General features: G+C 41.1%; 1 protein-coding gene across 3 annotated transcripts in view; it reads left to right on the top strand.

Moving 5' to 3' along the window:
• inpp4b (inositol polyphosphate-4-phosphatase type II B) overlaps nucleotides 1-13,525 on the top strand; it is a 211,291-nt gene that overhangs the window by 39,336 nt on the left and 158,430 nt on the right. For all 3 annotated transcript variants that reach the window (XM_058999293.1, XM_058999292.1, XM_034015249.3), the window contains one exon: nucleotides 4,723-4,839. In XM_058999293.1, the coding sequence (XP_058855276.1) occupies nucleotides 4,723-4,839 (117 nt within the window). The remainder of the gene's footprint in view (nucleotides 1-4,722; nucleotides 4,840-13,525) is intronic.

Genomic DNA, 13,525 nt, shown 5'->3' with positions numbered 1-13,525 from the left:
AAAAGTGAAGCTGTGTAAGTAAATGTATACTACGGCTTCTAGAAAGAAGGGAAAAAACTTCTATTAGATTAAATTAGGTTCCAGCACCTGTGGGGAAAATATTAGGCATTTTTAGTATTGACTACTTAGGATTACAGGTATATGTGTTTGTGTACCAAACTTGCATTTGACAAGGGCAGATTAGAGGAAAGTCATAGCATCATTTTTAGACCTTGCTAAAATGAAGTAATTCATGTCTTATCATTGCAGCACAGTGGAAAATAGGGCCCATAGCATTGTCTTGGGATTCATAGCTATTTACTGTGGATTAACAGCAGTGAATAATCACAAGATTCTGCTTTCTGTCTGCGTGTAATACTTTGCAAAGCTTTCAGAGGCGTGACTTTAATGATGAGCACTTGCTCCTTATGACCAGCTCACCATCAAGAACAGCTCTCAATTAGCACCATTTTACTCCATCCACACTTATGAATATTTAAAAAGCATAGAAAAAAAACTGTAATAATACTTTTCCTTTGTGTCTCTCTCCTTTTAAATGTATCCATACAAACAAGTATATTGACCAGTCAGCAATAAAATAGGTTTCAGAGTCAGATATGCGTACTTAATTAGGTGATTATCACATTGGAACATATATTCTTTTCTATTTTACAAACGTAAAACATGAATTAGGGCCCAATTTTAATACATTCCATAGCGTGTCATTGGCCATCTCCCTCATGTCTATTTGTAACTCTACAGGTGATAGAAAAAAGCTCACAATTTTGTGAAAACCTACAACTTAGTATACATTCATTAGACATGGTTTTAGAAGTCCTATCAATGTGATGAGTATTTATCTTCCATTGAATTAATACAGCAGAACACAGTAGCAGCATTGTGAAGTGTCTGGAACACATATTCTGTATAGAAATGGTTACTTACCGTAGATGCACTACTTTGCAATTACAGAACAAAAGCTAAAGCATTATTAAGTTTGAAATGCAACAATTTTAGATTTAGATTCCTTGTCATAATGATGTTTATGGGAAGTGCTCTGTCACGCTCATTAAATTGTTCCAATTATTCTGTCCAAATATTTTCTCTCTGATTTAATCAACACATATTATCTTGCTTCTGTTGCTTAAGTCTCCCCTGCCCCCGGCTCTCCTTCCCCCTAGAGTAAGAGTTCAGACTGCTGAGAAAAAGGAAGCACTGCTGTAACCAGGCTGGCTTTGAACATAAACTGTTTATCACGACAGGTTATTAACTGGATTGACAAATGGGTACAGGGCCGCATGAGGGCATTTACTGCAGTCTCCTAGAGTCCTGGGGGATTTTTTTATATTTACAGTACAGTACATGTGCAGTATATTTTATGCTTCATTTTTTTGTTTTCAAGTTACTATTCACATCCCTTGATTCAGAGTTATTTTTTTTACTGTGGCAAGAATAAGAATGTATATATATATATATATATATATATATATATATATATATATATATATATTTATAATCCAGGGCTGGCAATGGAACGTGAAACAAGCAATGTGATTGGTCGAGCGAGGTTCCAGCTGTCCGTATATTGGATGGATACGGACAGTTGAAGCCTTGTCACATGTTCTAAGTCACTGCGCTGCCTCACAGAATTTTAAAGTATCGGACGGTAGTCATCTGCTGAGTGACCAATTACCTGCAAAAAATTCCAAAGTAGCAAGCAGACATGCAGATTTGGATGAAGAACAATTAAATGAACTGGAAGATAGAAAAAACCAAAAATACCCCCCCCCCCCCCCCCAAAAAAAAAAAAAAAATGCTGTCTTTATACTCAGTCACCCCGATGTAAACACTACAGAAAAAAAGACATGTCTACCCATTATCCATTAGACACATACCTTGAAAAATTACTGAAATCAAAGATTTCGTTGTATTTATTTTTATTCATCCCGTCTGTTCTGCTCAAACAGGTCTGCACTGTCAGTGACGGGAAAAAAAAAAATAACTCAGTGCTGTCTCAACTCCGCCACCCTGGTGTATCTTTTCAATGGCAATGTCAAACAATATCATAAATACAGATGTACTTTCTTTTGCGTGTTCCAATAAAATTAATTTATTCTGCTTAACTTAGTGTGTAGTTCAAAGTTATAAATGGGACTACTTTATTGGCGTAAGGATATTTAATAAAAAAACAAATAATTTTTTGCCCTAAACATGATTTATGCTTTTTTTTTCTTCAAATCCACTGTTTGACCTGAATTATAAATGCAATAAGGCCCTTCAGGGCATCCGTATACATTAAATATTATTATTATTATTTATTTCTTAGCAGACGCCCTTAACCACGACGACTTAGAATTGTTACAAGATATCACATTTAACATTATTTCACATTATACAGATATCATTTTTTTTTTTACACACAATTACCCATTTATACAGTTGGGTTTTTACTAGAGAAGTCTAGGTAAAGTACCTTGATCAAGGGTACAGCAGCAGTGTCCCCCACCTGGGATTGAACCCACAACCCTCCAATCAAGAGTCCAGAGCCCTAACCACTACTCCACACTGCTGCCCTATATATGAATATGCAGACATCTCTGGGGTTGGAGGCCAGAGGTGTCCGTATATTCAACGTATATGGACGGCCTGTCGGCCCTTATTCCATACATACATACATACTGTATATATATATATATATATATATATATATATATATATATACACACACAGTTGTAGTCAAAAGTTTACATACCCCAATGGAAATTTGTAATTTCTATAAAGTTCTCAAAAAACAAATAATTATAAGAAAAATCTTTTTGTAGCAAAAGTTTTGCTTTGTGGATGAGGAAAAAAAATTACGATGAACAGATCTACAATTATTTATTTCAGCAGTTTTTTTTTTTGTTTTTTTTTACAAAACTCCAAAAATGCTAATTCAAAAGTATTCATTCCCTGACAAGGAAAATTAAATTAATAGCTAGTTGAGGCACCTTTAACAATATTAACCGGCTCCCGAGTGGCGCATCCAGTAAAGGCGCTCCTCGCAGGATGTACCCTATAGCCTGGAGATCGCAGGTTCGAATCCAGGCTATGTCACAGCCGACCGTGACCGAGAGTTCCTAGGGGGCGGCGCACAATTGGCTGAGCGCTGCCCGGGTAGGGAGGGTTTAGGTCGGCAGGGGAATCCACGGTTCACCGCGCATCAGCGACCACTGTGGCCGATAGGGCGCCTGTGGCTCTGCAGCGGAGCCGCCAGATCTGTGTTGTCCTCCGGCACTATAGGTCTGGTGGCATTGCTGTGGATCTTTTAAACTATTAGGATATTTGTCAGTGAGCTTTTGGCATGATTCTTTAGTGATTTTTGACCATTCTTCAACTCAAAATTGTTCCAGTTCATTCAAATTCCAAGGACTTCTCTTTTTCACAGCCTTCTTCAACTCATACCAAAGATTCTCAATCAGATTTAGATCGGGACTTTGACTAGGCCATTCCAGAACCTTGATTTTATTCTTCTTTAACCATTCTGAAGTACATTTTGATGTGTGCTTTGGATCGTTGTGGTGTTGGAACATCCAGTTGCGCTTTAAACCAAGTTTTGTAGCGGAGGGTTTCAGATGATTGGCCAATATATTTTGATATGCTATGGAATCCATTTTACCATGGATTGGAACTAAATTTCCATGCTTGACAGTAGGTATGGTGTTCTTTTCTTTGTACGCCTCATCAGACTTTCTCCAAACGTACCGACTATCAGCATGACCAAATAGCTCGATTTTTGTTTCATCACTCCACAAAACCTTTTTCCAGAACTCATATCCATCATTCAAATGCCGTTTTGCAAACTTTAATTGATTGTCCTTGTGACGTTTTCCTAAGAGTGGCTTTTTCCTTGGCCTGCGACCATTGAGATCTTCACCATGCAATACTCGACCTATGGTTGAAATGGAAACCCCAGTTCCACTTGCAGCCAATTCACTTTGAATATCTTAGGCAGTCAATCTCGGATTGTTATTAACCTTCCTCACAATTCTTCTACTTGTTCTTGGTGACATAACCTTCTTCCAGACCGAGGGAGTGTTGTGACAGTTCCATGAGTCTTCTACTTCTTGACAATAGAAACAATAGTTGAAATTGGGATACTCAAATGTTTGGAAATCTTCTTGTATCCTTCTCCAGCTTTATGACAGTAAATAATTTGGTCTTCAGATAGCTCTTTACTTTGTCCCATATTGACTTATTGGTAATGACAGCAATCATCCTATGCCTAACCCTTTTATACTCTCTAAGAATGTTCACCTTCATTTTCTCGACTTTTCTAGAATTAGGTTCTGCATTATCATATTAAAATTTCTAGCCCCTTGTAGACAATACTGTCATAGCATCAAAGGGTATGAATTCTTTTGAATTAGAGTTTTGCAGAAAAATTGCTGAAATAAATAATTGTAAACATTTATTTATTGTAACTTTTTTTCCTGATCCACAAAAGCAAAACTTTTGCTACAATCTTTTTTTTTCCTAAAATTCTTTGATTTCGAGAAATTTCTATAAATTATTAATTTCCATTGGGGTATGTCAACTTTTATATATATATATATAGAGAGAGAGAGAGAGAGAGAGAGAGAGAGAGAGAGAGAGAGAGAGAGAGAGAGAGAGAGAGAGAGAGAGAGAGAGAAATAGTATTGCACAGGGCTGTGCACAGCTGTTACCTTACTCAGGCAGGACTGTTTTTCTTTTGGCACATAGGGAACAAGAGACCCACTGTTCCTGACTGGTGTGACTTTCCCACCAGAATACCCCATTTGTGAGGGAACTCGGTTCAAGCTAACAGTCTATGATGTCAAGGATAAATCCTCAGAAACTGTAAGTAAATGCAATCTTTCATAATTTCCTCAAAGGTATGTGATTCATGTTAATATACGAAAAAAGCAATAGAAAATGAATGAGTCACACTGTGATGTACTATTAGTTAGTGAGCGTTACCTTTTCCTTGTTACATGTTTCTGAGGGTCCATGAGGCAGACAGGCAACAGCACATTTGTCTTTGGGCTATATATTTTAGTAACTGGTTTGAATCTCGCCAAAGTGCTTCCACTACCAGTACTGTGTTACACAATGTTGTGTTGAGGTTTTCATTAAGGTATAAAAGTACATTTTGGGAACTGTGCTGTTCAGTAAAGAGCAACCCCATGACTCATTTGGAATTAAGCACTTTGCACAAAAATAATATCTTCAGGAAAAACTGTTCAGGAGTGTCTGTACCTTGTCTCTGTAGTGGAATGCTATGTTCTAAATAACTTGTTAAAGTTTAAATTCTGTACAGATCTTTATTATTTTATAGCACGAAAGCATACGGTTCAGGTTACGATATTCAGGCTTCAGATTATCTGTCCAAAAACATAATTCAAATTACATTGCTTCTCTCCCTGTATTTTTTTAAACACAATTTAACAAAAGCACTTCTGTGTAAAAATCAGAGCTGCAGCTAAGTTAAACAGGAACCCAAAGCATGTGGATTTATACTGCGAGTTTATCAAATAAAATGGGTTTTAGCCCATTGCAGTATGACTTGTATCAAGCTTATTGGTTACTGGGTTGCTGCCACACCACCACATAACAGTATAAACAACAGTGATGTTTAAGTAATACAGTGTGTGGTTTAAAGTTTCTTCATTTAGGTCCATTCTTAAAAGAACTTTTGTGAGAACACCACAACCGTAATTTAAATAACAATTCTACAGTCTGGGGTGCGGGGCGCTGGTTTAATGCTGCTTAAAGAGTAAGTAGCGGGGTCCCGGAAAATATAGCGTTGTACATCCCCACATGTTGCTACAACTGTTTAAATAACTGTCACAAAGACGGCCAGAGTGGGTGGCGTCAGACCAGAAAAGGAACACAGAGACGGTGATGTGATGAGCTGAGTGCAATGGCTGCACTCAGCGTTTATTAACAAATAAAAGGTTTGAACAATGGAATACAAAACAGGACACGGCACTTGCGCCAAAATAAAGAGACAGACAAAACGGACTAAACACTAAACAGACGGTGCAGGACAGACAAACACGGTGAGTACAAACACTTCTATTCTTCTTCTTATTATTATTACCTCCGTCTCCAATCCCGTTCTCCACTCACTGAACACCAACCCTGAGTGCAAGAAATGTGCGTCTATATATAATATTGTGCTGGGATTCAATTACTAATTAATTATTCACTTGAATCCCAGCACGTGAATTAATTCTGTGCAACCCCGTGCTCACATATTACATTTAACCAGCACGTGAAGTGATTTGTGCTCTCCTCGTGCCTAAATACAAATCTACACTTTAAAATACACGTGAAACACAGACCCGTTTATATCCCGTGTACCAATCTATACACCAACATTTACACACGCAACATACATACACAGAACACACAAATGCACACAGGGGCGGGCACTTTGCCACATATACCCCCCCTTGTGCGCAGCACACATGGCCTCAACGGCCACCTCCCCCCTTAAAAATCCAGCAGTCCAGGACAAAGTCTCGGGCTGGGAAGGGAGGCTTCAGTGGGCCCATGGCTGGCCATGCTGTCAGCACCCCTGCCGGTAGTGGCACGGCTGACAGCCTGTTGGTCCCGTCCTGCAGCGAAAAAGCTGCGGGGGCAGGTGGTCCCCCGACCTCCCCCTTCTTCGTAGCCGGCAGCTCCCTCCTGTGGGGCTCCGGCCACAAGAACTCCTGCAGCGAAACTGCTGCTGGGGAAAGTGGTCTCCAGACCTCGTCCCCCTTCTTTGTAGCCGGTAGCTCCCTTTGGTGGGGCTCCGACCACAGTACTGCCGGCAGCGAAGAAGCTGCAGTGGGAGCAGGTCTCCGGACCTCCCCCACGATCTCCGGCAGCGAAACTGCTGCAGTGGGAGCAGGTCTCCGGACCTCCCCCACGATCTCCGGCAGCGAAACTGCTGCAGTGGGAGCAGGTCTCCAGACCTCCCCCACGATCTCCGGCAGCGAAACTGCTGCAGTGGGAGCAGGTCTCCTGACCTCCCCCACGATCTCTGGCAGCGAAACTGCTGCTGGGGTTGGTGGTCTCCAGACCTCCTCACCCTTCGTGGCCGGCAGCTCCCCTTTCTGGGGCTCCGGCCACCGTACTCCCTGCGGAGGTACGGGCAGCAGAGGCAGCTCCTGCTCCTCTGCTCCGGGCGGTGGCGGAGGCAGAGGCAGCTCCAGCTCCTCTGCTCCTGGCGGTGGTGGAACCAGCAGGCATTCACCCTCTGCTGGTGGAGGTGGAACCAGCAGGCATTCACCCTCTGCTGGTGGAGTTGGAACCAGCAGGTATTCACCCTCTGCTGGTGGAGGTGGGAGGGGCAAGCAGTCCTCCCACTGCGGTGGAGGTGGCAGAGGTAGAGGCGATGGGGCTGATGCTGGCCACTCAGAGGGAGGCTGTGGCGGTGCTGGCTCCCTCTGCTGTGGCGGCTGGGCATGTGCGCGCCGTGCTGCCTTCAGCAGCATAGCTAGAGGCTGCTGGGGGACACCAGCATCCTGCCCTTCTCCCCCCCAAAAATTTTCAGGGGGTTGAGCCTGTAACTCCTCCCCTTCTGGCTCTTGGGACGGCACCAGCAGGTATTCACCCTCTGCTGGTGGAGGTGGGACCAGCAGGCATTCTCCCTCTGCTGGCAGCTTGGGTCCTACGGCTGTGGAAGCCCCGACTTCCCTCTTTTTGGGCTGTGGACGCACCGACTCCTCCCTTTTGGGCTGTGGACGCACCGACTCCTCCCTTTTGGGCTGTGGACGTTCGGGCTCCCCCCACTCAGGCGTAGGACGTTCGGGCTCCTCCCACTCAGGCGTAGGACGTTCGGGCTCCTCCCACTCGGGCTGTGGACGCTCGGGCTCCTCCCGCTCGGGCTATGGACGCTCGGGCTCCTCCCGCTCGGGCTGTGGACGCTCAGGCTCCTCCCGCTCGGGCTGTGGACGCTCAGGCTCCTCCCATTTGGGCTGTGGACGCTCAGGCTCCTCCCGCTTGGGCTGTGGACGCTCAGGCTCCTCCCGCTTGGGCTGTGGACGCTCAGGCTCCTCCCGCTTGGGCTGTGGACGCTCAGGCTCCTCCCGCTTGGGCTGTGGACGCTCAGGCTCCTCCCGCTTGGGCTGTGGACGCTCAGGCTCCTCCCGCTTGGGCTGTGGACGCTCAGGCTCCTCCCGCTTGGGCTGTGGACGCTCAGGCTCCTCCCGCTTGGGCTGTGGACGCTCAGGCTCCTCCCCATAACTGCGGAAGGGACAGTGGGCGAACAGGTGATCCTGGTCGCAGAGGAGGCACCCCGACGATGGCTTGTTACATCGCCGTGGATGCCTGGCCCTTAGGCGGCACTCCTCCTCCCTGTCCTTCACCTCTTTATCTGTCTCCCGCTTGGGCTGTGGAGGCAAAACCAGCAGGCATTCACCCTCTGCTGGTGGAGATGGGGACAGCAGGTACTCCTCTGCTGGTGGTCCTGCTACCTGGGCTGCTGTTCCGTTTATCGTTGCCTCCAGGTAGCTGAGGAGAAACTCCACACCTTCCTCCAAGGTGTTTGGGGTGTGTTCCTGCTGATAGGCCTCCCATCTCTCACTGTCCATCATCCACAGGGCCCGAACGACTATGGGCAGAGCCTGGGCCTCCAGCCCAGCATTCTCCAGGAACCAGTCCCGCCATTTTGTGGCGTCTTCTGCCATTATATATATATATATATTTTTTTTTTTTTTTTTTTTTTTTAACCAAAACCCCTCCTGGTCTGACGCTTGGAGGCGCGGCTATCCCACGATGACACCACGTGTCACAAAGACGGCCAGAGTGGGTGGCGTCAGACCAGAAAAGGAATACACAGAGACGGTGGTTGTGATGAGCTGAGTGCAATGGCTGCACTCAGCGTTTATTAACAAATAAAAGGTTTGAACAATGGAATACAAAACAGGACACGGCACTTGCGCCAAAATAAAGAGACAGACAAAACGGACTAAACAGACGGTGCAGGACAGACAGACGAACACGGTGAGTACAAACACTTCTATTCTTCTTCTTCTTATTATTACCTCCGTCTCCAATCCCGTTCTCCACTCACTGAACACCAACCCTGAGTGCAAGAAATGTGCGTCTATATATACTATTGTGCTGGGATTCAATTACTAATTAATTATTCACTTGAATCCCAGCACGTGAATTAATTCTGTGCAACCCCGTGCTCACATATTACATTTAACCAGCACGTGAAGTGATTTGTGCTCTCCTCGTGCCTAAATACAAATCTACACTTTAAAATACACGTGAAACACAGACCCGTTTATATCCCGTGTACCAATCTATACACCAACATTTACACACGCAACATACATACACAGAACACACAAATGCACACAGGGGCGGGCACTTTGCCACAATAACATACCTGTAATTTTTCTTTTCATTGTTAACATCCTGATAACATTTTAAACTAAAACTTTAAAGGCTGTTTCAAAGCTCTTTTCAAAATGGCCACTCTATTGCACTGATAGAAGGATTATTGCCCACATTGTCAAACAGGTAACACAGCAATAACGGTCCATGATGTGGCACGGAACTGAAAAGACAGAGCCAGTTTTGTTTTTAAATCGCTCTTCTGCAGTGATTTAGGGGATAGCTCTCAAACCCCAGTGCATTAGAGCGGCCGTTTTGAAAATAACTTTGAAACAGACTTTAAAGTTATAAGTGTAAAAAGCTGTCAGGATGTTACAATGAAAAGACATTACAGGTACGTTATTTAAACAGTTGTAGCAACACGTTGGGACATGTAACGCTATATTTTTTTCCAAACCACGCTACTTACCCTTTAAATCTGTGCAGCAATACATGCTTTTGCTTTGCTTTTCCTAGATTTGTGAGATTTTCCGTTAGTTTTCTGTTACTTAAAGGGGATGGATATACTTTTATGCACATATTTCTGTTTGTACATAAATTGTTTAATTACAGATGCTATTAGAATAGTGGTTGCTTTATTTCCTTATCTGTAGCATTCTTAGTGCATTGCACATAGCTTCTGATCTGACAGGAAACATTTGATATGAATTGTATAATGGTGCAAAGATACAGATTTAGTGCCTTGCATCAGAACAGACAATGGTGGTAGGCCAGTTCCTTGTAAACCATTTTGTTAATTTGGTTAGTGTTAAATGTATGTTAAAGTCTGGTCATGGTGTCACCCTTTGCAGTGCAAAGAGTCCTGGTCTTGAGCACACCTTATAGATGTTTTTATTGCATTTCTGTTGCTATGATGAACACCCCAAACGCCCTAATGGCAATGCTGTAGTACTGTAAACCCCTTCATATCGGTGGTCTCTTATTTTTAAGCCATTTTCAAGGATCTCCAGAATTAGATACCATTAATTAAATTTATATTTTTAGTGTAAAGTTCAGTTTGCAATTAGTAACTGCTGTAGATCATGGCCATTTTGACAAATTAGCTAAAATGAATGACTCTTAAATAAAGTGGACAGTTTCAATTATATAAAAGTACTGTATGTGTTTCACTTTGATACAGTTTCTGGAAACACAGAATTGCTTAATTGTGCCGTTCAGCTCTATGAGTGTACAGTCTTTTTCGATGCCTCCTCCCTGACAAACCCTTCTAATGGCCTCTCAATCAAGATGAATAATGTTTCCTCTAGCCACGGTGCACAATTAGCCACCCCTTTTATGGGCCAAACCTGCAGATCTTAATGATACTGCTTTGCTAGTAGCCCTGGGCAACATACAATTGGCCTTCTCGGAAAAGACACATGGTTGACGCAAGTGAAAGTAGTTCAAGATCTGCAAGTGCTGCTTTACAATGGAGCTGAGGTCTGGACAGCTGCCATCAGAAAGGACAAATCTGAATTTTAGGAATGTATTTAATTGATGTAAACAGTGGTATTTCTAAACACCTGTGTTGTTTAGATTCTTACAGTTGTGCCCTTTGTATACCAATGTTATGACAATGAAACATTTCTAGTGCATTTGAGTCTTCTTAGTGTATTTCTGTCTAAAGTTAGAAAGTTAGTGGTTTTTGCATTTCATATCCTTTTACATCAGTTTAAAAGACACCCATTTTCTGCTAGACGTATTATCCATTTTAAACTTTGCATAAAAAAAACATGACTTGTGTGTAAAGTAATTTCAGATAGCCATTTACTAAAATGCCTCTTAACCTTAGAAGTTCTGTGGGCTCATTTAAGTCTCCCATTTTCTTTCAGTGAAGTCCTTAAAAAGATTTTATTTATGTATTTATTTTAAATCTATTTATTCTTCAGCCATTCAAATTGAGTTCGAAGGATGTTTTACCAGAACTGTTACAGGATGATGTACAGTATTGAGACATTAATAAAAAAATATAAAAATATGATCATAATTTAGATATTATATTTAACGTCATGTAATCAAAGAAACTACAAAATAATATCGCAAAAGTCTACCAGAAGCCATAATAGTACTGCAGTATTTCATGCTGGATTTTGAAATGTCAGGTTTTTCAATTTTTGTCAGTTTTTCATTATGTATGTGGAAAAATACAAAGCGGGGTGTACTTCAATATGTTACCGTAACATTATTCAGCAGATTTCATTCGACTTTTATGAAGTAAAATTAGTTCATCTATAGGGTGATGCAAAACATTTGTCCATAGCTGTGCGAGGGTTGTGCTTTAGTGATCCTTGAATTGAAGAGTGGAATAGTGTTAAAAGAAAGCTGAAAGGAGAAATGTTTTTTGTGTGTAATATTGCTTCAGGAATACTGTGAAGGAAAAAAACAGTTAAAGTCTGACACAGCGTGACCAGCAATTTGCTGTGTAATAACTGGTAAGTAGTGCTGTTCTAACTTAATATACATAAAAGTTATAACAGCCTATAAAGGGACCCTGTCAAAAATATTTTTTATAGGCAGGTTTATAAGATATCTTCTGAGTGCTTACTGTAGAATGACATTCTTCAATACAGGTTTATTTTTTGTTGTAAATTGACTTTGATGCACACTGGGTCAGATATATCAACATTTTATATCAAACAAATAGCATTAGGATGGAATTTTTGGTAAAGATAAAGAACCAAACCTGAGGTTGGCATGGATTTCATAGAGAAATGCAATAATTATAATATATGATCCTATTACAGTCTTCATCTACATTCTTTTTAGGGCAAAGCGCCAAATCACATGCTATGTAAATAATGTTTCTGTGTGGGATAATTTCACAGTTTGCTTTAAAACATAATAACATTACACATGTCTGAGCCACACTGGAAGAAACAGAAATCTTACATACGGCTGAAATAAATCTATGAAATTCTCCACAGCCAGTGGTTAGAAACTAACCATGAAATATACAATTGTGTTTACTTGTCAGCAGTGAAAATATACAGAGGCAATAAAGGGACACCGAATTTGTAATACCAGTTTTTCAAGTGACATTTAATTTAAGCACAGAACATAGCTGTTCATTTTCATAGAAAATACTTCTGCACACAGTAAGTCAATTATTATTTTACCAATCACATGCAACAGCATATGTTTGCCATGCACACATGCTACATTTGGCATAATTAATTAAACAACATTATTAGCTGAGTGAAACAGAATATACTTTTAAGTTGAAGAACAAAATAAAGCAAATGTATACCACATTTTGAAAACTGAACACAGATAAGCATGCATCTCCAAGTTCTGCTTAAGTCCCTTCTTTATTGGCTACTGAGGTCAGGCTGGTGCAGGATAATTTTGAGGGGCATCTTTCTCAGAGATTGAAGATTACCAAATGATGAGAAACAAGAAAAAAAGCAGTAGATTGAAAACAGGATTAACTTTACTGTGCCATTAATATGAAATGGTCTTTTTCTTTCCAGTATAATCCTGATGAGACGTGTCAAGGCAATAGTCATTTCACATGTAAAAATGTGTTTCATAAATTCTAAACAAATTTGAAATAAAAAATTGAAAAAAGCAAATCCAGGCATGAATCTGTTCAACCATAACTTCAGACACTGAATCATAAAATCTGACGTCACGAGAAACAAGCAGACAGACTTTCCACCTGATGCCTTTATTGTGTTGTTAAAGCCCAGTAGATGATTTTATACAGGGTAGAAGTGTGCAATAAAATCCAAGACGAATGTTCACAATCAAACCAACATTGTAGAATGTTCAGTACTTCAGATACTGAGGACAACATGTTGAGGAGGAGATGTCAAATAAACAATGAAAGCGGTAAAAGTCTAAAAAAAAAAAAACTAAAAAAAAAAACACCATGCTGAAATCTAATACAGTCTTCAGGCTAGAGGATAGATTCATATTCCTCAGTTGTGAATCTATCAGTATTTTATTGATTGTGTAATAGCATTGTGCAAAAGACGCAAGGGGCAATAGAAAGAAGTATTGCAACTGTATTTAAGAAAGAATATAAAAAGAAGAGTTATGACAAGTGTATTATTAATATGGTATTGTTTTATGTCATATGCAGGGATTCTAAATATATATTTAAGTTCATATTAAATGCATTAGAAAGGAGATTAGTGTATTAAGTTTACATTGATGATATAGAATT

Source organism: Acipenser ruthenus, chromosome 2 (assembly GCF_902713425.1).
Source record: "Acipenser ruthenus chromosome 2, fAciRut3.2 maternal haplotype, whole genome shotgun sequence".
Taxonomy (NCBI): Eukaryota; Metazoa; Chordata; class Actinopteri; order Acipenseriformes; family Acipenseridae; genus Acipenser; species Acipenser ruthenus.
Note: the sequence above shows the minus strand (reverse complement) of the source record. Positions and strands in the feature narration are given on the sequence as shown.